The 25,364-nt window shown below is 48.9% G+C and overlaps 1 protein-coding gene across 7 annotated transcripts in view; it reads left to right on the forward strand.

The window, feature by feature from the left end:
• The first annotated feature begins 562 nt into the window (after positions 1–562).
• MEIS1 (Meis homeobox 1) overlaps positions 563–25,364 on the forward strand; it is a 110,507-nt gene continuing 85,705 nt past the window's right edge. The window contains exons 1-6 of one of the 7 annotated variants that reach the window (XM_069787497.1): positions 569–901; positions 4,451–4,677; positions 6,359–6,500; positions 7,003–7,053; positions 7,872–7,922; positions 9,302–9,448. In XM_069787497.1, the coding sequence (XP_069643598.1) occupies positions 863–901; positions 4,451–4,677; positions 6,359–6,500; positions 7,003–7,053; positions 7,872–7,922; positions 9,302–9,448 (657 nt within the window). In that variant the 5' untranslated portion in view covers positions 569–862. Of the gene's footprint in view, positions 902–1,298; positions 1,319–1,880; positions 2,777–4,450; positions 4,678–6,358; positions 6,501–7,002; positions 7,054–7,871; positions 7,923–9,301; positions 9,449–25,364 lie in introns of those variants that run through there. The other 6 variants (XM_069787502.1, XM_069787500.1, XM_069787498.1 and 3 more) reach the window with 6 other exon arrangements.

Genomic DNA, 25,364 nt, shown 5'->3' on the forward strand with positions numbered 1-25,364 from the left:
CCCTTTTAATAGATGATTAATTACTGCCCAGATTAAGCTTGCTTGCTTTTTTTTTTTTTTTTTTTATGACTGGTATATTGCAAGCGGAGAGGCGCGCAGCGCAATTTCTCGCAGCAAGCCCTAAGAGTAATAACTGTTTGCTAATTGTAAAATCCTTATCCAGAATGAGGTTTGGGCAAACAATTTGTACGACTGTAATTACACTGTAAAAGTGTTTTAGGCTGGGTTGCGCCGAATTAATCTTATAAAGGCCTGGCGGAGACGCTTAAAAGAGTTTGGGTTTCTTTTAGGGTTTGGGGTTGTTGGGTTTTTTTCTTAATTTTTTTTTGGGGGGGGGGGAAGGGCTGGGGAGCGGAGGAGACTGCAGCTCTGGGAGTTAAGCTGCAGCCTCCCTCTGCAAGGGACCTGCGGGATGGGGAATCGTTACCGAGCGCCGTTCCCCGCGTCAAGAAATAGAGAGATCAACCCCCACGCCCGTGGGTCGGCTCCCACCAGGGACGCGGGGGTGGGTGGGGGTTAGCGTATTAAAATGGGTCTTACCTGAGAGGTCTTTATTTCCCTCGCCGGGATAAAAGGCCGGTCCTAGCGGGAAAGGGGGCGGGGGGGGGGGGGGGGGAATCGAAACGGGTTTCCCTCAAGTTTGAGACGTGGCGGCGGGGGCCGAGCCGCTGCCCGCCGCTGCCTGTCACCCCCGGTGCCCCGGTAGCGGAGCAGCTTCGCCCCTGCCTCGGGGGTTTGTACCGGAGTAACCCCCCGTTATTTCCTTCCCCCCCGCCCCAGCAGCCTCACTCGGGACCGCTGCACCGGGATACCGGGCGGCGGGGGTTCTCCCTCTTCCCCGCCTCCCCGGGCAGGAGATGCGATGGGTCCGGGGCACCTCTCCCCGCCGGCACCCGGTCAGGTACGGGGGAAGAAGGGACACGACGAGCTCTCCATTCCCAAACCGGCGCGGGGGTCCGCGGGAAAGGATGGCTGTGCTTTTGGACGGCAGCGGACCCCCGGCTACGCGGATAGGGGGGGCCACCGGCAGCGCCGAGGAAAGGCGGGGGCCGGGGGGGGCGCGCTCCCGGCGCAAGGCAGCGCGGCCGCGGAGCCTAGCGCGTGGGGGGGAGAAAGCGCGCCGGGGCGCCCCGCGGGCAGCGGGTCCGCTGGCCGCGGGGCGCCCCGGCGCGGTTCCCCCTCCCCCGCCTCCCCCCCCCCCCCCCCCGCGGCGCGCCGGTCCGAGCTCCGCTTCCCGCCCGGACCAATGGGGGCGCGGCGCGGGGCGGCGCGGCGCTGATTGGTCGGCGGCGGCGCGGCGGCGGCGGCCGGGGGCCGGGTGAGCTCACTCGGCCGGCGGCCGCGGGGGGAGCCGCCGCGGGGGGGCTTGTGGGGGGCGGAGGGGAAGGAAGGGGAGGGGGAGGGCAGGCGGGGGAGCGAGGGGCGGGCGGCGGCGCGGAGCGGGCGCGGAGCGGGGCGGTGGCGCCGCGAGACAAAGGGGACGGGAGCGCCCCCACGCCCGTGGGGGGGGGGGCGGTGGACACACCGGTTGGGGGGGGCGGAGGGCAGAGCCGGGAGGGGGCGGTGTATCCAACACACACACCCGCACGCACACACGCACGCACCCCCCGCGCGGGGCGGGGGCGCGGCGCTGCGCGGGCGCGGGGCGGGCGGCGCGCCCCCCTGCGCCGGTGGCGGAGTTGCTGCCGCCCAGCGCATTGTGTAAGACGCGACCTGTTATGGCCACCACTACTTCCGGGTTCCCGCAGTCTGCTCCAGCCCGGCGCTGCGCTGCGCTCGCCGCGGCGGTGCGGCGGCGGCGGCGGCGGCGGACGCCCGGCAGCGCGCGGCCCGCGGTGGCAGCGCCGCGCCTCCCCCCCCCTCCCCCCCCTTCCCCGCTGCCCTTCCTCCCCGCGCCCGCCCCGCACGGCGCCGCGCTCCGCCCGGCACCCGCGCCCGCTCCCGGCCCGCCTCCGCCAGCCTCGCCCGGCGGCCGCGCAGGGGCAGAGCGAGCCGGCGCCGGCGAGGAATTAGGAGCGATCCGAGGAGGAGCGAAAAAAAACCCCCCATCATCATCATCATCATCATAATAACCATAATAAAAGGAGAGCCGGCGCGTTAGCGGGCCTTTTTAATTTTTAATTTTTCCCCCTCCTCTTCCTCCTTCTCCTCCTCCCTCGATTTTTAATTTTTATTTTTTTCTCAATTTTTCTTCTTCTTTTTTTTTTTTTTTTTTTTTTGGGGGGTGAGCGCGCTCGAAAATTAACATTTGAGGTGTCCTGCGCGGTGGGAGCACACGCAGCGGATCATCATCAGTCATTCACCACCTTGACAACCTCGCCTGTGATTGACAGCCGGAGTGGCAAAAAGCCATGAGACTTGGTAGTTGGGTTTGAGGGGCACTTTAAAAAAAAAAAAAAACCAACCCTGATTTGGGGAAAGGATATTTGCTTTCGCCCCGCTGCTGTCTTGGAAACGAGAGGGGGAGAGTAAGAGAGAGAGAGAGGGAGAGAGGAAAGAAAGAAAAAAGAAGGAAGGAAGGAGGGAGAGTTGATTTTTTTTTCTTCTAATTTTTTTTTCTCCTTTTTTAATGCTGAGTTACTGTATCGCTTCGCTGAGATCCAGCAAGCCGAAGATTTTACTCGATTGCTTTCATTGCTGGCGACGCTAAGGGATTTTTGCATTTTTGGGGGGGTGAGGGGGGGAACTTTGCGTTTCTTTCTTTTCACACTGGCCTTAAAGAGGATATATTAGAAGTTGAAGTAGGAAGGGAGCAAGCAGGCCGATGGCGCAAAGGGTACGTATTAAAAAAAAAATGGATTTCAAATGTGAAATAATATTGAAACGTGGCTGACAGAGACGCAGCGAAAAAAGTTTCTTCCCCCCCCCCCCCCCTTTGGAGCAGGGGCACAAAGCGGTGTCCTGGAGTGGGAGGATTTATCAGCTGTACTTGTAGGCTTAAAACCTGTATATATTGATATTTTCTTGATTCTTTTACTCCCCATCCCGTATCTCTCGGGGAAAAGGCAAGCTTTCTATACATTAATGACATGCAGGCATGTAAGTGAATATGTCCGAGCCTCTGTATTTGTTGGTTTTGTAGCTCTAGTCCTGCCAAAGTCTTTTTTAAAGTCACCAGTGCTTGAAATATTTGAATGTGTGCATGTCTGAGCATTTTGCTGTGTTAATGATGATATACTGCTTCACTTTTGGAAGATAACTTCTGGCTGGGAGTAAGCACAACTTTATTTTTTCCTTTTTTTCTTCCTTCTCCCCCCCCCCCCGCCTTTTTTATATTCCGTCACAAAAGGTGCAGTGCAATGGGCCAAAAAAAAAAGCTCTTTTAAAAAAGAAAGTCACTTTAATTGGAATTAGAGGTTAGCAGCATGCACTGCCATGTGTATTGTTGTTTCTATTTTGGATGCAATCTCCTTTTTTTTTCCTCCCAGCTACCTCCTAAATTGAAGTTTTGTGGGGGTGGGGAAAAAAAAAAAATCAGCCAGAGTCGGGTGAGCAGGGATTTGGGGAAGGGGAAAAGCCCTGGAAAGAAGTTTTCTTGCTTAATTTGCCTGCCGCCCCTCCGAGTGCTGGTTGGGAAAGAAAGTTCCTCTGCTGACAACTTGCCTTTTACTCTTTCGGTCCAAGCAAGTGTCAGGGATCTTTAAAAGTGTTTATTCACACCTTCGCTTTTAATAGATGAAAAGTGGCGGTTTCCCCCGCTGCCTGGGAACCGCGTTAGCTTTCGCTCCTTAATCTTTAACAAAAAAAACCCTTAAAAAAAAAAAAAAAGGCATTCCCAAAATCCCGAGAGCCCGGGCAAACGTTTCTAGCCTTTCGGCTTTAAAAGTGCGTTCGCGTGGAACTGCTGGAAACCCCCAAAATCTCTTTTTTTTTTCTTTTTTTTTTTTCCCCCGCTGCTGAACTTTTTGCATCCTCGCTGGGTTGGGTACCTGACTTCTGATCAGCGGGAAAAGTTTAGCGGAGGGAGACTTGGGCTTCGTGAACCGCTTCCACTCACACGGGGGGGTTGGCAGGTTTGGGGATGGGGATTTGTTTTTTCTTCTTCTTCTTTTTTTTCCTTTTTAATTGTCGTTATTATTATTTCTCCTCCGCCCCAGACTCGGAGGATTTCGGGTCGTGCGGGCCGCCGGGCAGGAGCAGCCCAGCCCAGCCCAGCCCAGCTCAGCCCAGCCCAGCCCAGCCCTGCCCTGCTGCTCCCCGGCCCGGGCCGGCGTTTCCCTCCCCGGCTCCGGCGGCCGCACAGCGGCTGCACGGAGGGGAGAACCGGCGGCGCGGAGCCCGGGCGCACCCCGGGGCGGAGGGAAGCGGCTTCTCCCCGCGGAGGGGGGGACGGACGGGGGACACGGGAGCGGGGCTGCTACCGGGGGCGCTTCCCCCCCCAAGCCCTCAGACCCCCCCCCACCTCCCGGCGCGCCCCCGCTGACGCCTCTCTGCTCTCTCTGCCCCGCAGTACGACGAACTGCCCCACTACGGCGGCATGGAGGGGGTGGGCATCCCCACCACCATGTACGGGGACCCCCACGGCGCCCGCCCCATGCAGCCCGTCCACCACCTCAACCACGGGCCGCCGCTCCACTCGCACCAGTACCCGCACGCCGCCCACGCCAACGCCATGCCCCCCGCCATGGGCGCCTCCGTCAACGACGCCCTCAAGAGAGATAAAGATGCCATCTACGGGTAGGTGCCGCGTAAGGCTCCGCGCCCGCGCAACCTGCGCGGGATGGAGCGGCGGGGGGGGGGTGGTGCGGGCCGGGCTGCTCCTGCGCGGGAAGGGGGTGGGGAAGGGTGGGATGGGGAGCGCCGCGCGGAAAAGGGGCCATGTTCTTCATTTTTTATTATTATTATTTTTTAAAAGGGGGGAGAGAGGGCTGGGGACCCCCGGCCACGGGGAGCCGCGGGGGCTCCGGAAAAATAGGAGCCGGAGCTTGCTGGAGGGGCGGCAGGCAGCACCGCGGGGAGGAGGAGGAGGAGGAGGAAGAGGAGGAAAATAATATTCCCAGGGCACAACCTGCGCCGGGTGGTAAATCTCTGCACGGAGTTTGGGAGCGGGGAGAGTTTGGAGCGCTTTGCCTAACTTTCCACCTTGTTCATCTCTCCTTGCGCTACGGAGGGGAAAACTCAAGAGCTGCTTCTCCCCACTCTGTTCCTTTTTTTTTTTTTCTTTTTGTAAATTTTAATTTTTTTGAACTTTTTATCCGACAGCATTGAATGCTTCTCAGTGCGGCAACTGGCTTCTCAATGCGGCAACTGGCAACTAGAAACTGGCAAAAGCAGTTTCTAGGCCGTTGTGAAGGGAGCTGATGGGTTACGCTGAGCGGCAGATGCTTTTAAAATGAATCTGCCCGTCTTGAGTTTGAAGGGAAGTTTAAGAGCCTTTTAAAATCGCTCTCCAAACAGTGAGGAGAAGAGGGATTAAAAAAAAAAAAAATCACGTTGTTTGGTTTCTGCATCGGTTTGCAGAAATCTGTAGGGTTGGTTAAAACTCCACGGTGTACGGTACCACCCCCCCCAAAAAAAAGTACGAAGCCCTGGGGAAAAAAATGAACTCCTTGTTATAAATATACATATATACGTGTGTGTGTGTGTGCCTACGCTTATTTATTTAAATTATTAAACGGCCGAGGGAGCCAGACGCACACGCAGCCTTTCTGCCGGGGAGGCTTTTAAAGCTGGGAGAGCCCAAAAGCACCTGGTTCCCCCCGCGGGTTGGGGCTGCGGGGCTCCAGGGGGGGGGCGGAGGGCCAGGCCGGGGTGGCCGGTAGCGGACAGGCAGCCCAGCTGGCCAGCGCCTGCCGGTGGGTCGGCTGGTTTGGTGCTGGCTGTTGGGGGGTGGGTGGGTTTAGGGGCTCTTTCTTTTTATTTTTGAGTCTGGAGGGGGGTTGTTTCTTCTTTTCTGGGTGGTTTTGGTTTTGTTTTTTTCCCTTCGCTCCCAACAAGTCCTCCAGCTGAAAACGGGAATTAAAAGCATGAAAGGCAGAGGTGTAGGTCCAGAGATTTTAATTTATTAGTAGTATTTTCTTTTTCCGAAAGCCAAGGAAAGTTAATTCAAAATGGCTGCTGGAACCGGCTTGGGTTTTATTCTTAGCTTGTCCTAGGGTTGTATTAACAATATCTGTGGCCAAATAATGCCGAAAGGCCGGGGAGATGCAGGGCTGCCGGCCGGCCGGCTGCGGGAAGGGGCCGGGGCCGGGGCGCTGCGGGAGGCGGCGGGGGGTGCCGGAGCCCCCCTCGGTGGGTGCCCCCCTCCCCACACACGCTGCTGCGGGACTAACTGTTGTTGTGTTTGGGGTTTTTTTTTGTTTCGTTATGATATTTTTTCCCCCCCCTCTGTGTGTGTGACTATTGTATTTTCTTTCAGACACCCCCTGTTCCCTCTTTTAGCACTGATTTTTGAGAAATGTGAATTAGCTACATGCACACCCAGGGAGCCCGGGGTAGCGGGAGGCGATGTTTGCTCCTCTGAGTCTTTCAATGAAGACATAGCAGTGTTCGCCAAACAGGTCAGCAAAACCGGGTTGAAACAGTAAAAGAAAAAAAAGAGGGGAAAAAAAATCGTAACGAGAAAAACAAGTCTCTGTTGAGATAAAGATGCGCGTTTCCCCCTCCCCCCTCTCTTACTGCAAGAGGCAAAAAAAAAAAAGAAAAAAACCACCAACAACAAAATTTAAAAAATCGGAAAATCTCGGCAGTTGCCACCCCCCTAAAGAAATGAATTAATCGGAGCGGTCTGTGCCCAGCCGGGAGTTTCGCTGCGCGGCTCCCAGGAGCCGGGCCGGGGCTCTGCCGGGGAAGCTCCATAGGTATTTTTCGGTGTATTTGATTCACTTGTTCAAGTGTTTGGCTGATGTACTAAATCTAGCAGTCAGGGCTTTGCACGAAAGGTTACATAATGGACCCGACAGTGTAATGAAGCAAGAAATAATAACGTCTGCTTTTTCTGCTTCCATATTTCAAATCTTTTTTATTATTCCCCCCCCCTTTCCTCCCCTTTCTTGTATTTAGATCCGAGCAGAGAAACCCCTCTTTTCCTCTAATCCTGAACTGGATAACTTGGTAAGAGTTAACAACACTTCTTCCTCTCCCCACCCCCACCCCGCCACCCTCCCTTCCCTTCCCATTTATTTCTTTTTTTTTTTAACTTCTGTGTCTTCTAGCGAGGTGGTTTGGTGGTACCAAATTGAAAATTTCTCACATGGATCTTTTTTTTTAAATTATTATTATATGATGATTTTTATAATTACAAGTAAATACGGTGCGGTAATTGCGTGGAAGTAAAAAATCCCATAAGGATATACATAAAGAAAGCCCCATCGAAACGGGAGCTTGTGGGCTTGATGGCGAGCTCGCCTGCCCAAGAGGAGTGTGGATTTATCCACGCTGTAGCCAGCCCTTCCATGCACCTTTTAAGCAGCTTGATGGGAAACGTAGAGGATTGCTGTGGCTGGAGATGCACCGTTCGCTAACTCACCGAAAATGAGGTCTTTTCTTTCTTTCTTTTTTTTTTTTCCTTAAGGATAAACAAATATTTTGCCTCCACTGTAGGAGTCTTGCTCCCGCTTTCGCAAAGCGAGGAGCCAGCAATGGTGTTTAGAGGGTTGGTTTTTTTAAAGAAATGTTTATGATCCGTATAATTTAGTTGCTTCGTTGCAATAGGGACTTTTTTTTTTTTTTTGGTTAACTCTAGATCGCTTCTCGTTAAACAGTGCACAAAGCCACTGCTATTAAGTTTTAGTGTTATTGCCATAAATCAAAACAACTTTTTATTTACTACTAGAGAAAAGTCAAGCTACAAAGCGCGGCAGGGGCGGCTGTGGGAAATATCCCCAAATCCAGGAATGAGATAAATACTCGTGTTGTTTGTATCTTTGCAGATGATTCAAGCCATACAAGTATTAAGGTTTCATCTGTTGGAATTAGAGAAGGTAATTTTTGTCTCTCTCTCTCTCTCTTTCTTCCTCCTCCGTGTCAGTACTGCTGAAGTTCAGGCTTCTGGTAAATTTGCATAAATGTCTTTCTTTCTGGTAATTAGTGTCAAGACCAATCTTGGCGTCCATTTCTCTTCGCAGTTTAATTACAATTTCAGCCTCTAAAACTGGGCTCTCAAACGCCCAGGCCTTGTGTTCGTTGTAATACTTTGCTGGCTTTGTATAAATAGTTGCAGTTCTGTGGTGCTGCAGATGAGACTTGAAATGGTTGGTTTAGCCAAGCCCCTGAAATTGTGATTAAAAAAAAAATAATTATTTTTTCTTGGTGATGCTGGGGAAGAGACTTTGGTTGCAGTTAGTTAGAATGGGGAATTTATTTTTTTTTTTTTAAGAGCCATCTGTAGGTCAGGCTCAGGGCACGGATTGTCCTGTAACATTTTGCAGAGACAAAGCAGAGTTGATAGTTCTGTCTGTCTCTTGTTCCTGGGAATATTGTACACCTCTGAGCAGAAGAAAGAGATTGCAGCCTAAATGCAGGGGGTTTTGCTGGCTATTTTAGAAATCTTAGGAGGGAGAATGCTAATTTCTAAGAAGGCGGTGTCATCCGAGCTCACATTAAATTGGAAGTGTGCTCTGGTTTCCTGAGGATTTTTTACGTGTCATTGATAGCTGGCCTAGAAGAGAATTCCCTTTCTCCTAAAAATAAACATTTTGAGAGGTTTTTAAATGGTTGAAAAGTTTCTTGGGAGCCTCAGCCACTTTATCTAACCATAACTGGCAGGTTGTTCTCACTCTACCCAAAATGTGTTAAAATCTGCCCATTAATAGAGGCGGCTCAGGTACGAGTCTATCAGAGCGACTGGGGATTTCAGGGCACGGATGCCTATAATGTATTTCAGCCCAGTGCACCGGGATTTTTATTTTTTTTTAAATCCCTTTTTCTGTCCTCATACCCCTTTGGAAAGGGTTTATGATGAAATAACTGGATGAAATTAAATAGTTTACCTTAAATGTCACCCATGCAGGTCACCTCTCTAATGGCCACAGCTCTGGGAGCAGATGAATTTAACACGGGTGTTGAATATGTTGTAGCCTGTGAATCATCTTGTCACTGTCAATTTTCTGGGATATCTCTATTTTGCGAGAAAAGAAAGTTATTCCTAATTCTGGATGCGTCTAGAGGTCTCAGGGGGATAATTGCAGTGTGTTTCCCCTATTTAGGACTTTTGATGTCACAGGGGTGAAGGGGGAAGACTGGTTGCACTTGTCAATTTTACTTACGTATTCCTGATTATATTTTCTTCCTTCTCCCCTCCCTTCCTTTTTCTTTTTCCTCTTTTCTTTCTTTTTTTTTTTTAACCTCTGTCATAATGTAGGTACACGAATTATGTGACAATTTCTGCCACCGGTATATTAGCTGTTTGAAAGGAAAAATGCCTATCGATTTGGTCATAGACGATAGAGAGGGCGGATCAAAATCGGACAGTGAAGACATAACAAGATCAGCAAATCTAACAGATCAGGTATGATCTCGCCAACGCCGCACACGCTGAAATTTGTATGCAGATCGCTTGCTGGGTCACTACGCCTCCTTTTATTATTTGCATATGATTAAGTCCCTTTTAGATAAATTTCCATCGAAATGAAAATTTTTGAATAATGTGGCTATTATTGCTTCATTAAGGCTTGCTCCCGGATTCGACCTGGCGAGATGAGCTTGTAAAAGCATCGCCTGCAAACTCGACCTGTTTCTTGTCGCTTTTAATTTTTGTCTTTATTTTATTTACACTTTACAATAATAGAAGTGGTATTCCTGAGTCGCTGGCTTCTTGGTGGCTTAGGAAAGGGAGGGCTGGAGCCGTTTACCAAAATAATGGTAAATCCGAGATAGGTGGTCCGGGGAAGACAGAGAGGGTTTGAAATCTAGCAAATACTGGCTATTTTCTTCCCGTCTCTACGGTTCATTAGTCCGTCTTGTCAGTTTTCCTTGGCCGAACGCTTTTAGACTTCAGTGAACATTGCTTTGTGCACGCCTGCCTGCTGCAAACGCGCCCATTTTATTTTGCTTAATAGAAGGAAAAAAACCCGGAGAAAATAAAACGGGACCCAGGTTTTAAATTATTTTTCTTGATCTTTCACGTTTTCAACCCCTTTCTTTAAAAAATAAAAATATCCAAACCCCAAAACCAAGCCAGCAAAGCCTCACGTGGCTTTGACGGTGTCCAGTTTTTGTCTGGGATGGTTGAAACCTTTAATGCCGGCCGTAGCCCATGTGGGAAATAGGGATGACTTGGGAAAGCTGGCTTTCCCCTCTGCCCTCCCCTTCTCCTGTGTCTGTCCGCTGTGCTTAGGCTGGGATTCTTGCCTTATAATGGGAGCGTTTGGGGCTAATTCAGGAGGTGCCCAGAGCTAAATTAAGCTACTAGATGATGGAAGTGGCTGAGATTTGGCTTTTTTCCCCCAAGTTGGGTAGAACTGTGGGGTTTTCCTGGTTGGTTTGCTTTCTCTCAACCGAGGGGTAGCAGCGCTTTGGCTGCGAGAGAGGGGAGGGACCCCGGACACGCACACACAAAAATTCCCCGACTAAAAACCCCAAGTTATTTCTTCTTTACAATCAGCTTTGTAAATACAGTCTTAGAAGTAATCAGCTCCCGACTCTGGAGGTTTCCTTTTGTTCAAGCAAGGCGCAGTCAAGCAGACAGGAGTTTCCTCAGCCGCTTTGCCATTATCACCAGCGCTGTCAGCCAGGAGTTATTTTATAGATTACCGACATAAAGGTGTGTTGCGTTGCAGCGTGGGCAGTATCTCAAATATTTTCTCCTATCTGCCAAAGGCTATCGGGCTGCTGGTAGTGCCGTGACAGGGGGAGGCAGGCTTGAAGGAAGGCATGAGCTTTTTAAAAGGGGTTTATGTGCACGTCTGCGGGGGTTGTGGTCGTCGTCCCGTCCCGTCCCGTCCCGTCCCCCCCCCCGCCCCCAGTTTTGCTGCGAAGGGGAAAAGCTTCGCGGGGCGGGCGGAGGGCGGCGCGGCAGGGAGGTGCCCGGCGGGCCGGGGCCGGGGCCGGGGCCGGGGAAGATGCTCCGGGGGACCAGCGGCCCCGCGCAACGCCTTAAAGCGAGGGGAGCCCTGCAGCGAGAGTCCAGCTGAGGGAAGCTCGGCTCGCTGCTGTTGAATAAAAATTGTAATCCAACAAGTCTAACTAGAAAATGGGTTTCTAAAAGCTCTGGAGTGCTGGGTACATAAAGCTATTTGAGCAAATTACAAGAATCGCTCAGGGGCACGAATGAAATCAACACTTTAATTGCCTCCAAAATGAAGATTTATACCCCATTTTCCCAACGAATCATTATTTTATTAAAGTGAAAGCTAAAGAAATGAAGCTATAGTTTTGGGGTTGTCAGGGGGAGGGGGTCGTGTCCTCCTCCCCCCCCCCGCCCTTTTTCGCCAGGAGCGCGGACACTGCGCGCCCGGCGCTGGCCCCTCTCCCGCTGCGCGGGACCGGCCGCGCACCTCCGCGGGGCTCAGCCCCGGCCTCTCCGGCTTGCGCGGGTGCTGCGCCAGCCGCGGGGCCCGGCGGCCTCCCCGGGGTGCCCCGGCTCCTCGCCGGGCAGGGGGAGCGCAGCCCCGCCGCCGCTACCCGTCCGCAGCCGCGGAGCTGCGCGGGCAGCGGGGCTTGGCTTTCCCCGTCGAAGGGAAAAGGCGCAAAAATGCGCTTTTACGCCCCTCTTCCCCCCCGCCCCGCCCGGCCGACGAGGCGGCGGATAAAACCCGCGGAGGCCGGGCGGCGCAAGGGGGGCCGCGGAAGTTGCGCGGCGTGGGGTTGGGTGGGGGGTGTTTTACCGGGGGATGCGTGGCCGCCCGCGCCCCCGGTGAACTCCGTTGCCAAGTCCGGCCCCGGTGAGGCCGGCAGTATCAGGGCCCTAATGGTTAAGTAATAAGGTGTTGAGTGCTTGTCGCTGGGGCGGCTAATTAGGATGTCCCTCCGCGGTGCGCGTTTATGGCCGCGCGGGTTTATGGAATCGCGGGCGCGCAGGGCCGGGCGGCGGGAGCAAGGGGCTGGCTGCCGGGTGCGAGGCCGGGCGGGCTGTCCCTCAGCCTGCCCACGGCTGCGCTTCTGAGAGTAGTAAAAGAGTAAGTATGTAAAAGCTTTTATTATGGATTTAATTACATTTTCTTATATTGTGGTAGTAAAGGTTACAGTTAACAGGGTTGGGTTTTGTTTTTTTTTAATTTATTGGTTTCCCCTTATTTATTCTTTCCTTATAGGCCCCTCAATGCCAGTGCCTTTAAGTCCCCCGGTTAATGGAAAGCAATGACGCTAATGCTAGATTTTGCAAAGTAAAGCCCCATAACACTAACTATTGTTCAGTGATTTAACTAGCTCAGTGGCAATAGGTCACTAAAATAGCATCCTTCTCCCACGGGCGCGACCCCGCTGCCTGCCAGGGTGGGACCTGCAGAGTTGTTGTTTACCGCTATGGCTCCAGAAGTACAAAGCAGGAGTTTGGGGTTTTTGCTGGGGATAATTGAACTCGAGATCAGCCAGACCCTGAGACTTTAAAAAGCCTAGCTGGAGGATTGCGCTCATGCTCTAAGTTTCAAAATAAACCTTTTTTAATCATTAGCTTTTCAAACATTTGCATGTTTAAATTTTCAAATGTTTGTCGGAGCCCGGAAAGATTTAAAACACAGCTGTTGCGTGATGCGGATGGGGAAACTCCCTCCGATTAAAAAAAAGCCCAAAGACTCTCTGTAGTCAGAGAGCAGAACTTCACTTTCTTAGGTAGTCCTAAACTATTACCGTGGGGCTGTTTTCTTGAAGCTGCATCACCTTGGCACCCAGGTGCTCTTGTCCGAACTGTAAAATTCCCCTGCAAGAGCACGTCTACAGAAAGCCGTTAGAAAGCCCGTTGAGGAAAACACGGTATAAAGTAGCCACCGCACCCAAATAAAGTACATTAGCAGCATAAGATAGATTTTATAGGAACAAACCAGTATTTTCTTATAGAAAATAAACTTGTTGAGCAAATCCACAGTAGTATTACTTGACAAAAATTACAATTTAATAATGCACAAGCCAATTATGTGCACAGAAACTTTTAAAGGCAAATCGTCAAAGAGCCAAATTTCTATAGGGACTAGGAGGGAAATTATCAAAAAATGAACATGAAATAAGATTTCCTGTAAGAAGGTCCATAATTCAACATTATTTGACTCCACTGTCAGGGAAATTGTTGAAGGATAGTAAACTGATACTAGAGCCTCAGTCATTTTTGTTACAGTCTTAAATGTTTGCAACTGTGGCGTTTTAGATGGCCCTTCTGGGGTGATAGTATATCATATATATATGTATATAATAAAGCAACACTTCTATTTATGTTGCAATAGATTCTTTTTAATGTGCGCAGTTGCAGAGTTTCTCTAAAGAAAATGCGGCTAGACAGCTTTTTTAAAAATGGAAAAATTACTTAAAATGTATTCTTTACAAAGAAAGAATCATAAACTGCAACGCAATATATAGCATATCTGAGGGTGGGTGGGTTGTTTAGGGCATTGACTGCTTATGACTAGACTAACTTTCCCAAATACTTCAAATACATTAGCTCTACCTTGCAGCCAATACAAAAATAATATCTTGGGGAAGAAAAATAACTGAGAAATACTATTTTACTTGGGGACTTCTTCACAGGTATTTTCAAACCTTCTATGTTTTTAACTGGGGGGAGCTAAGAATATTACTGCCTTCGGTATATGTACTCCCATATTGGAGGAGCAGGCATCAAAATAATAGATGCAGTGCAGAGGGTGCAAGGTAGAATTCATTTCTGCATAGTAAAAGAGTTACAGCCAAGTAGGACTCTGAGGAGGACCAATAAAATAACGTTTAAAAGACTCAAAATTCAGTTTTCTTCCTCTGACTTTATGCCACCTTGAGCCGGTGACTCCTTTTTTCTTTGTTTTGGGGTAATTTTTTTTGCGGGGATATTTAGGAGCTGTTCTCATGCCCGAGTTTGGCAGACTATTTAATGTAAAGATACAACACGTTAATTTAGATTCCGGACCTGTTATCATCCGAAACACTGGCTGAAATTGTATTAGCAAAATAAGGTTTTCTTTGCTCTCCGTTTCTTTAAGCAAGTAAATATATTGTTAAGTAGACAAGAGATTGAATATATTTTCTTTAATTTATGATTTCAGTTCAAGAATCTTTGCTGGTTTGGTTTGGTTGGTTGCTTTTTTTTTTTTAAAGTCATTCAAGAGCCCAAACATATCCGTCCTTATAGCTGGGTATAATATTTGCTGCTTTCCTTCAGTTGCGTGCTCAGGCCTAACTTCCGTGTAAAGTTTCTCAAACTGAGGTTACCTTTTGTTGCAAAGGATAGTTTAATTTTCTAATTTTTTGCATCATTTTCAATATCAAAACTGACAGAGCTCAGTTTAAATCCCAGGTAAGCCTGGAACTTGTCCTAAACATTTGCGAGTGTATCCCGAAGCGTTCCCCTAAAGCGGGAGCTCGTGGCGTCTTTGCGTTAGGGACTGCAGATTGTTATTTTGGGGCAACCTGGAGGTTTGCAAGGAAATTGTGAAAAAATGAGTTTTACCTTAAGTTTAAGCTTTATGGCTGAGGGTTTGAGTCTTCCCTGGCTGCTCATCCACAGGTAGCAATAAAGGTAATGGGCTTTGCGCGCGGAAGGGTTACTGCAGCCCAGAGTATGCAATGTTAGCACTTAAAAAAATCAGATTATATCGTTCTCAATCAAAAGTGAGTAAGCGTAGGTTGTGCTGATAAATACTACTTTAAAAGCAGTGAAAATCCGGCACAGCTTCTTTAAATTAGGGAATCTTTGTTTTGTTTTGTTTTGCATTTCTGCATTTGGGCTTTTTTGGTCACATGAGCATGCAGTTAGGAGCTATCTTGTGTAATCTAAACAAATTGAAGAAAATAAAGAGGAGGGTTGTTTCTGGTCGTGAAAATTTTTGAAGGTTTCTGGAATTGTTTCCTGGTGGGGGTTGTGTGGGAGAAGGAGAGACTGGGGTGCGCTGCGGGGTCACCTCATGTCCTCGGCGCGTTACCTCCCTCTCCTGATGCTCAGTTGCTCAGAGCAGGCTTTGACTCGCATGGCAAATTGGGAAATTAGTGTTTATATTTGTTTTTTTTCCCGCAGTTGCAGCAATATTTGGAGAGGGTAACTCTAACAGTGTGCACATTTTGTGTTCTGCCTTGTTTGAGTCCATTTCTGTCCCCGATTAATGGCCCCATGTCTAACCCACCGCTGATACTCTGTAACATGACTTAAAGACAACTTGCTGGCAGTTGGTTCAGCTCTTCTTTGGTGTGCTTGGTGTGGTTGTCTTTTTGCTTTTACTACGTTCAAAAGGAAAAAAGAGATGTAACCCAGCCTCGGAGCATAGGTGAGAGCAGAATCCCTGCAGGCTAGTGTCCTCGGGACTCCTTTTTTTAATTTAGGCTGGAAAGCTTCAGCCCCTCTGTGGCAGTGGTGGGGGTCTGCTCTCTGTTAGCGAGGGGGCTGCTGGCACGGGGGATCCCCATCGCCTCCGCAGGCTCAGCTTGTTGTGTTGCCTCGCTGGTTGTTGCCGTCACGGCTTCATTTATTTATTTTCGGATGTATATATCCGAGAGGTGAAGAGCAACGCGGAGATTTCAGGCTTACGTGGGTGGTTGTGCGTACAAAGGTGATAGCGCAGGTGGTGAGTGGTATCTGGGGGTTACTGGATTTTGAAAAATGGGGTTTGAGATTCATTGGTAGACGTCTGGGCAAATGTTGGAAATTTAAACGTTGGCGAGGTGAATTTAAAAAAAATATCTGAGTTTGTCCTGAAATCAAAGGGCCTGTTTGCACTTAAAAAAAAAAAAAAAAAATATTTAAAAGTTGTAATACAGAGACCGCCATTTCCTTGCTAACTTGTGGGGCGTGGGGAAGGTAGGACAGAAAGAAATGGATTTGAGCCCAAATTTGGCCATTCTTTTGCCGGTGGCAGGACAGGCTGCTGGAAATCATGGTGGCTTCTTGTTTTGCAAGTGGCTTCTTGTTTTGCAAGCGGCTTCTTGTTTTGCAAGCGGCTTCAAACCCAGGCCAGGCGCCCTGTTGAAGAAATGTTTTTTTCCCCCCCATCGGAGGTGATATGTTGGTCATCCATGAGTTTTGGGGATCAATAAAGGGATAACTGTGAAAGGCAATGGCCCGTAACACACGGGGAGTGAGATGGGTTGATCTAATGGTTCCTGCCTGGCCTCAAAACTCGATGAATCTCTGGGTTTGTCCACACAAGGACGCTCAAGAGAGGTAAGACAAATTGATTGGGTGTAAAATTAAAGTGCATTAGTTAAAGTGCATTGCACTATTGTGTGGATGCTCTCATTCAGAAGTAAAGTGGCCTTAGTTCGCTTTAGCCTAATCCCCTTTGGAGTAGACCACTTTTCTTTTGAATGAGAACATCCACATTAACTTTTAGTTAATTCGTCTTTCCTGAGTGTCCTGGTGGCCTTGTGCCCGCTGCTCTGGAGAGGTTCGGCCAGTTGGGCGCTGGCTCCCTGTGAGCTTTAGGTAAGCTTTCCATTAGGCATATTCACCTCCACAGCGGCACTTAACTGATGGTGTTCGTCATCGCCCTGACCGGGGCTCCGCACCCTCCTCTTGCTCCTGCTCCTGCAGCTCAAGAGCAATACTGTTTTTAACGCTGCCTAGGAAAAAAATGGAAAGCTTTACGGTGCCAGGGATTTGGGGATGGATTTGGCCGAGGTGGCACGGACAAAGGCTCAGCCGGGCTGTGAGGCAGAGGGAGAGCTGCCTGCACCCCGTCCGGGGGCCAGCTGTTTGGGGGTCACATTTCCCAGGTGAATATGGCACTAGGCACCCCATGATATCAGTCCTCCTCCCGGTAACCTGAGCATTTTATTTTGCGGTGGTGGTTTGCTGTCCTGACGCGCTCCCTGTGTAGATAGTTTCTTCCACATCCACTGATAAGCCAGTTTTTGAAGACAGCGGGGAAATCCAGATTAACTCTTTTAAGCTGATATTTCCAACCATAAAACCAAGACTGAAAATTAACTTGTAGGAGAACTAATTTACCTGGTGAAAAAAATGATGTTAAGATAGTTTTGGAAGCTGTTTTATATTTTTGCTTGAAGTTCACTGAGCTTGAGTTTTTATTAGAGGTATTTTTGGGTGTCTTGTAGAGCTTATAAGTAACCTATTTATTTACTTTTTACTGGCTAAACCGTGTGTGCAAATGCTGCACCGTGTCACACGCTTGCCGGTGCCCTTTCCATTCAGAATAAAATTTACAAGGCTTCTTGCATTAGTAAGCAATTTGCTGCTGGAGCCTTTCCTAGAAATACAGAATTCTATTTCACCAAAATATTGTCTTTCCTCTTCAATCAGGGCCGAGGTGAGCTATTTTCTCAGGGACTCTCCAGGCATGTATATGATATTCCCACTTGGACAGATGATCTCCAAAACTGCATTACTTCTCCATCCTGAAGGGCCAGTGCAGTAAATTAAAATTCTCTTACTAGCATCACTGGGCTTTGAATTTGGCCAGCTAATTTGGTTTGCAGTTTGGCTTTTTCTTTTTCTTTTTTTTTAATGTAAAGCAAATATGCATCCAGACCCTCTTTGCTGAAATAAACAGGCCAACAATAAGAGGGGTAGTTCTTCATTTGCTTAAAAGAACTGCCTGTTTTAACTTCAGAAATACTGACCAAGAGTAAAGCAACAGCTGATGCCATCACAGGCAGTGTACTGTATTCAAACAGCTGTACAAAATGAAAAGCTGCGGTATTAATCCTGCCATTCACAGTTTATTTAAGTTTTTCAAGCTTCTCTCGTATGGGCATGGCATCAATGCCTAATTATGCCTCCATTAGGGTTACTGGGCCCTTAATACAGAAAATGATTGTATTTAAAATTTGGAAAGCTGCATCGATGTAATCTAAGATTCTTGCAGCTGGCACACATTCAGGGAAGGCAAACTTTACCTTGTAATTTTCTTTTCATTCATTTGGTCTTTAGGTTTTGGTCCGGTTTTGTTGTTACCCAGAAGGTCAGATCATGGCTGGTGTTTTTAACGCTGGCTTTAAATAGCTCCATTTAAGGCTGCGTAGCCCTAGGAGGAGAGGGGAAGAGCAGATTAAAAACTCTGCGGCTTTGCTCATCCCGTTTGCTGGGGTGCAGGACTACGGCCGTCTGTGCAAATAAAAATGGTAGAAACGAATGTCTGAAGCCCGGCACACAAGGAGTATCATCTCATCAGCATTTTACCCTGCACTGAACCAGGGCAAGCTCTGTCTGCACAAGCTGTGGTTTATCCGTCGATGTGAGAGTCTTGACCCCTCGCTTGGCTGTCCACGTGCTACCCATTGCATTGGGGTGGGGTGTGCAGAGATGTCCCTGGTCTCAGGTGGGATATCACCTGCTTGTTGATGCTCAGCAGCAATCTGAGGTGCATGCTTTCGCGTGCATAGTGACTGCTTGCCGAGACTTGGCTTAATCTGGCGAGCTAAGGATTAACCGTGGCCAGCCCCTTGCCAGAAACCCTCCTGGGAGACCACAAATGCTGTAGACTCAGTAGGTGGCACTTTGGTTTTAGGCTTGAGCCAGTGCAGAGGACCCCTCTGCGCCTTGGGGTGCAGGCACAGGGATGCGCCGTGCCACGATGGCCTTGGCCACCAAGCTCCTGCACTCGCCTCTGCGCCATGGAGGTACCTTGCGTAGGTAGAGTTGGCCAGATTCTTTGATGAGGGCAATGTCCCTGTGGCTTGTAATTTATAAATTTCTCTTGCATACTGTTGTGCAGTGTTACAGGGGAGTAGCTCTGCTGCATCCTGGATGCGGCTGTGTTTCAGTGATGGCTACAGCCGTGTCACTGTGAAGTTGTTTGAAGTCACAACTTGGCACTGTCCTTCGCTCATGTTCACGCAGGCATTTTGGGCAGCGCTTGACACGAACAGGGGCTCTGTGGCTGAGTGACGCCGCTGGGTATCACTGCGGTGGGTGAGTGATGGTGACGGGGAGACAAGCCTTTCAAGCACACAGGCGAGTTGGTGGCAGGCAGCTGCCCGCTGTTAGCAGGGATGCTCAGGAAGAGGTGCCCAGTGTTTGCACGAATGCTTGGGAAGAGATGCCCGGAGCACACTGCCCACGCACACCGGAGGCAGCGCAGCTGCTGTGCTCGAGCCATTCCCTCCTTTGCCCCCCTCTGCCCGACAGATTTTGCAGCTATGTTACCCCAGGAGGCTCCTGGCCCTCCTCCCTGTTGCGCAAACCAGTTTTACTAGCGTGGCTTCCACTTACTAGGGGAGTGTCGTTGTGCTTTTCCCATGTCCGTGGGGGCCGTGGCAGTGCTTTGTGGCATGGCTTTGTAGAAGTATGGTATGTACGAATGCATCTTGCTACATTTGTATAACCCCTGTGAGGGATCTCTTTTTTATTACTATTATTCCTTAAAGCCAGAGCGAGGGTATGCACATGACTAGTATGTGCAGGGAGGATTAATTTTGTTCTTAAATACACATGTGTGTGTTAAGCCAGGGTTTGGTCTGCAGTAACAAGAGCTTGAGAGATCCTTCGAGTGAGAACTGATACAGTGATGCTGGAGTGGCAGGGGTGGGGAACGCCGCCCTGCTGATGGCATGTGGCAGAAGGGGTGATGCGGATGCTCTTCCCAGGTCTGTCACTGAGGTTTTGGGATGAGACGGTTAGTTGCTTGTGGGCTGAAATTTTCTGCTTCTCCTTCTCCCTTATCAGGAGGTAGGGGTGATACCTTAATTTATATGTCATACAGTGATGGCGAGGTATAGGAGATATGTAAGAATGAGAAGTGATATGTTAAAGTAATTATTTCACTCTGTGGATTGTTTAAAGAAAATAGCATAAAGCAGGCAAAATGTTTCTGTTTGGTGTCACAGGGAAGCACTACGGTGAATCAGAAGGCTGACAGTGAAAGTTGCTTTTGGTGGCTTTGTGCTTTGGTTTTGGCCCCTTCTGCTATCTTCCGCATAATTACCACTTCTAAAATGTATTTAAAGGAGGGAGGATGTAAACTTAAACGCTGGATAGAGTAAGTAGCAGTGTCGCCAGTAACTTCTGCAGAGGGAGCAGAGCTGTGGGGCTGACTGGAAGCATTTGCAGCGTGGTGGATGGTCTGCCCATCCTGAGGCCTGCCCGTCCTGAGGCAGGGGTCCACGTGGGGCCATGCCATGAGCCCTGTACTGCTATGAGCCCCACCGGGTACTCCAAAACCTCCCTGGGAGGCACAGCAAGGCCACACAGACCTCTCAGCCCAACTTTTTCGGGTGACTCTGGCAGCCAGCTGTGCTTCCAAGCCATCCCTCAATGAGCGGGTGGAGGTGTCGGGGAGCCACGGCCACCTCAGCCTGGTGAACCACCCCTGGAGCCTGCTGTCCTCCGGTTCCTGCAGCCTGGGCTCGGCGTGTTTTGTGGCTGCCGGCTCACTGGCGTGTGGCTCGCAGAGCCAGGCTGCTCGGCCACTTCTGCCTCACTGCAAATTCGGCTTGTTGTGAAATGGTAGAAAGTGGAGGAGCTGATCTGCAGAAGGGTTTGGCCATGAGCGTTGGAAAATGTGAATCACGGGGATTCCAGTTTTAAGCCTTCTGGAGATAACGGGCAGCACGTACCAGAGTGCGTGACTTGCAGAGAGCCTTAAAAAACAAGGCGGCGCCCTCGAGATTAAGCAAACGTTTTATAATCAAGAACACATTTTATACCCAGCGCAGCCTTTGCAGGTATCGCATCCGTTCAGATGGAAAGGTGTAGCTGGAGCGAAGCTAATTATACCACAATTTAATTTTGGTGTTGAACAACGCTGTGAGGCGAGTGGGCTCTTGAATCCTGCTAACAATGCGCTGTAATCAAAATACGCTGACTCCAAATGGTGTCTGTTGTCAGTTAGCTAAAAAGACCATTTGATAGTTGTGACATACGCTCGGCGTTTTTGCTTGCGATGGAGCTGAAATGAAGTATGGCTGTTGCAGAGCGAGGGCTGTGCTTGTGCCTTCCCTCCCCAGGAAGCCCCAGTTGGGCCAATGGGATGCTGGAAGATGGAGCCCACATTTGCGTGCACGTAAAAGAATTGGCAGCGGGTGTCCCGACAGGTTAATTTTGTCTTCCCAAATGATACCACCTTCAAAAATCTGTAAGGGGAATGCTTAGAGATGTGGTTTTTGCCGTAAGTAAACCCTCGCTGTTTGCCTGAGCGCAGATGTTCAGAGTGAAGTGCAGATCTGTCCAAAACACCGACTCCCACCAAGGCTGCCTGCTGGGCCCCTGGTAGGGGAGAAGGGAGAGAGGTAGGAGAGGTTGAGGGCTCCCTCTCTCCCCAAATCTGCCTGGGCAGGTCAGGTTCGGGACCTCAGCCAGCCATCTGAAGTCTGCACCGTCTCAGTCAGACCTGGGCATCTGGCAGATCCCCTTCTAAATGACTTCTAACACGTAAACGCAATAAAAAGAAGGGACAGCAGACGCTCATTTTCTGGCTAAGTGGCAAGGCATTTTTCCTGTTTACACCTTTGGAGGAATCATTACATTAATTATTGAACAGGAAACTCTTATTTGTCTCTGAAGGCCTTTTTCCTGGTCTAGAAAGATGTGGAAAATACTCCAGTCCTATTAAATTCAGTAGGAGCCAAGGAGGACTGACACACCTCAGGGCCTTGCACACCAGCCTTCAGGAGGTAGTGGTGTCATTTGGGGCTGACTTTGTGCATGTTTCTGCACGATATTAGACTTAAAAAAAAAAATCTATGTGGAGCAGCGATTTTATGGCGAAGCTTGTTTCCTTGTGTCGAGAAAGGGACGGGGATTAATGCTATCTAGCGATACGGCTCTTATCAAAGGGAGGAGACAGGTTTACAATGCGGGGTTGCTCTAAATAGAAGGTACTAGTCGGTGTTTGTTGTGTGGGAGACAAAAACCCTGCATCACCATTCAGCTGGCCCAGTTAACCTGGCTGGGCAGGCAGTGTTTACTGTTGAGCTGAGATAAAAAAATGAGGAGTGGAGTAAGGTCAATCAAATGTAAGGCACACTGTGATTGAGACCGTTGCTGCTCAGGCTTCATGGATGTCCATCATGGCTACCACATGCGGCAACTGCCAATGCGAGAAGCAAAACCTGAGGTCTAACTGCCCAAAAGAAGTTTGCTTTTGTTATTGCCAGAGGTGGTTTTGGGTGGCTCCAGAGTCCTCTCTCAGAGAGAAAGTCCTGCTGCCCATGCTGTCCCCCACAGAGGGACTTAGGAGATGGTTCCCCAAGCGCAGCAGATTTGATTTTGGCACGTGCAGAAGGTGGTGGGTCTGTGCTTCTGACAGAACGCAGGCCAGGCTGGGGGGGGGAGGTCTCTGCGTAGCTGTGAACACGCACACCCCCATGCACACACAAACACACACAAGTGTTTTTTCGAAAGTCTTGCCCCTGCAGAACTGACGGGGCTTTGGTGCCTCCTGGAAGAGAAGAGCTGTGTTTTCTCCCCTTCCTTTTGTCTTTATGTCCCACCCGGTCTGATGATCTCCATTTCATTCTCCTTTATTTTTTGTGGTTTATGCTTGCTGCTTCTAATTATTCTTTTTCCTTTGGAAAGCACTATCACCCTGTCCTTTTGCACTAGTGTTTTCTTTTCCATTCTGTCTGTTCAGGACTCTCAGGCTCTTTCCTCTCCTCTCCCTGCCATACACTCTTCTCCTCTGTGCTTTGAGGGTACGGAGGGGATCAGAAAGCTCTGCTGTGTTAGAGATACCTACGTGGGTTACACAGCTGGTGTCGTGCTGCACGAAGGTGTTAGCTCCTTCTCTGAACCTGGGTAGGTTCAGCAATGAATCGTGATAGCAGGGCTAATGGAGAGAGCTAGTGTTGTTTGGTGGATGTTTGTTTGATGATCTTTGCACTGTGTAATGTTATTTGTGCCTCTGGGCCCTTCAGGTGAAATCCTGGCCTTGCGAAAACCAGTGGCAAAAGTCCTGTTTATTTCCAGTTTCCCATCCTCTATGGTATTTGCGTTGATACCCACTCTCATTTCCTTTTAGCTGTCTCAGAAACCGTCCTATGTTGCATGTATAAAGACAGCTTACCTCTTATTTTGCCTATGCGGCTGCGAAGAGTCAGAGAAAAATCTTACCCTCATTTGAAATAAGGGGAAACTAAAGATAGAAAGCTTATGACTTTTCTGGGGCTAGGAAGGGAATCCAGGTCAGAGCCAAGACTTCCATGCAGAATTTCTTCTGCTTTTTAGTTCAATGGGCCCTGCTGCCTCTTAACGCTGCAAAGGTTTCCATCTGTGCAATAGTCGCCCTTGCTGTGCTGCTTAGTTGCAGGCAGAGTTATCACCTGTCAGTCATTTCAGTGATCTTATTTCTGTAGACTTGGAGCACCTTTTTTCCATCCAAACCTGAAGTTTGTGCCTTTGTTGTTGTTCTATTCAAAATAATTCGCCTCTGAATCAAAGTTGCACAAAGCAGATTACGGAAGAATTACTGGCACTAAAAAGCATTTATTTTGCAGCGTTTTGAGGTTCCTGCACGTATCATTTATTCTGACCCCCTTGGTTTTGGTTGTATTGTGCATGATGTGCCCGCTTGGCTTTGGCAGGCTGCGAGGTGGGATTGCTGGCTGACAGCCTCAGTTAGCCCCACAAGATGTTCAGATGGCAAAGCCATGAGTGGGTCCTCTCAAAAAATCAAGGTGGTCATGACCGTGGATTTCATGGTCCCTGAAAGTCCACACTTGACAGAGATTGCATAAACAATGTATGTATGTGGAATCTAGGAAATACATGGCATTATATTTTTAACATTATCAAAGGATATTTTTAGTCCTGCTTACCAGTTTGTATTTGTCAAGGGTTTTTTTCCCAATTAAGAGAGAATTTAAAAACTTTCTTTTATGCTGGATGGGTAGCAGGCTACCTGAGGATTATTACTAGCCATGCCCTCTGGAAGTGAATTGGGATAAGGCTTGTGGATTGCAAAGACCGGGTCTGTCTATCATGTAGCTCTAGCTTCAGCATGGGTACTATGGATTATGCACGTGAAGTATTGAGCAGCTGTATTGAATGTTTTGCCCAAGTGAGGTTGGCTACATCAGTATAGCCAACAACCAGAAGGATAAACTATGCAAAAAGTAAATCCTTGCTAAATAGATGGGTTAAGGTTGTGGGAGATGGATGCAATGGCTTTATGAAGCAGCCCCCTTTCCGCTTCGAGTTCTTACCTGTAGTGAGCACAAGTATTTCCTAACATGGTGGGTTGCTACCCTTGAGAGGATTGGGGGAAGGTTTTTAAAAGGGAGGAGTTAAGAAAAATCTGAAGAACATTTCAAACATAATGCATTACTTTTTTTCCTAATGAATAAGTATTTAATTTAGGAAAAGAAAATAAGATAAAACTTCAGAAAGAAAACAATAAGCCCAGATTATGTTGACAAATTGCTGGCAGCAGCTCAGTTCCTCCAGGGTGAGGGGATGAATGATTATACCTGCAGCCAATTCTCTCGTAGCCTGGAGGAGCGGAGGTTCATCCAACAGGTAAAGGAATTAGCCGTTCCCTGTCTGCAGTTGTTACGGAAACACAAATGAGCCCACAAGAGGGCTGTGCTCACAAAACTTTTGAGGAGATATATATCAAAAGATGCTGAGTACAGTTTTTATTGCCTGTAATAGAAGGTGATTTCTTTTATTTATGTACTTATGGTCAAGCCTTTCGTTCCTTGGCCAGGACCTCTTTTTTTCCCTTTCCACATGCTTGGTGCTCAAAAAAATCCATTTTATTCTTTAATATAAGCAGAAAGCAATGGTTTCCCCCACTGTGTTAACTTGTGTTAACTTGACTCAAAGCCCAGCTGTTGTTGGATTGCAGTAATAAGCATATGTAATGTTATTTATATTGAGTCTCCAATTTAGCCATTAACCAAATAATTTTGTCTGTAGCTTTTTTGTTTATTAAGGCTTGATGTTCACTGTGACACAAGTCAATTACTGCTTCGGAAGCCTCATCAAATGTGGTCCTCCCTTTGATGGGGCTGTTGCGCTGGTACCTGCTGGGGCTTGTGTTTTTCAGCCCAGCACATCCCCCAGGTGGATGAAGCATCTGGTAATGGTCATGGGAGGCAGTTGGTGCTTCTGGGATCGTTTAAATACACAAACATTTTTGTTGCTTCCTTTCCTTCTCCCTTTGCTTCTTCCCCCCCCCCCCCCCAGCTTGTACAAAGTACTCAACAAGCTTCAGAACCAAAACAAAAGTCAGGAAATGTATTTCAAATGCCACGGGATAAGATAAAACATCCCTTGTAGAAGGTCTTTTGCCCTTAAAGTGGTGCAGCATTAGGGCACCTGAATCCTCTTTTATTTTAAATCAGTCATGCGACCATGACTCGAATCAGTCACTAGCTGGACTATGGTTTTGGCACTA

Source organism: Haliaeetus albicilla, chromosome 7 (assembly GCF_947461875.1).
Source record: "Haliaeetus albicilla chromosome 7, bHalAlb1.1, whole genome shotgun sequence".
Lineage (NCBI taxonomy): Eukaryota > Metazoa > Chordata > Aves > Accipitriformes > Accipitridae > Haliaeetus > Haliaeetus albicilla.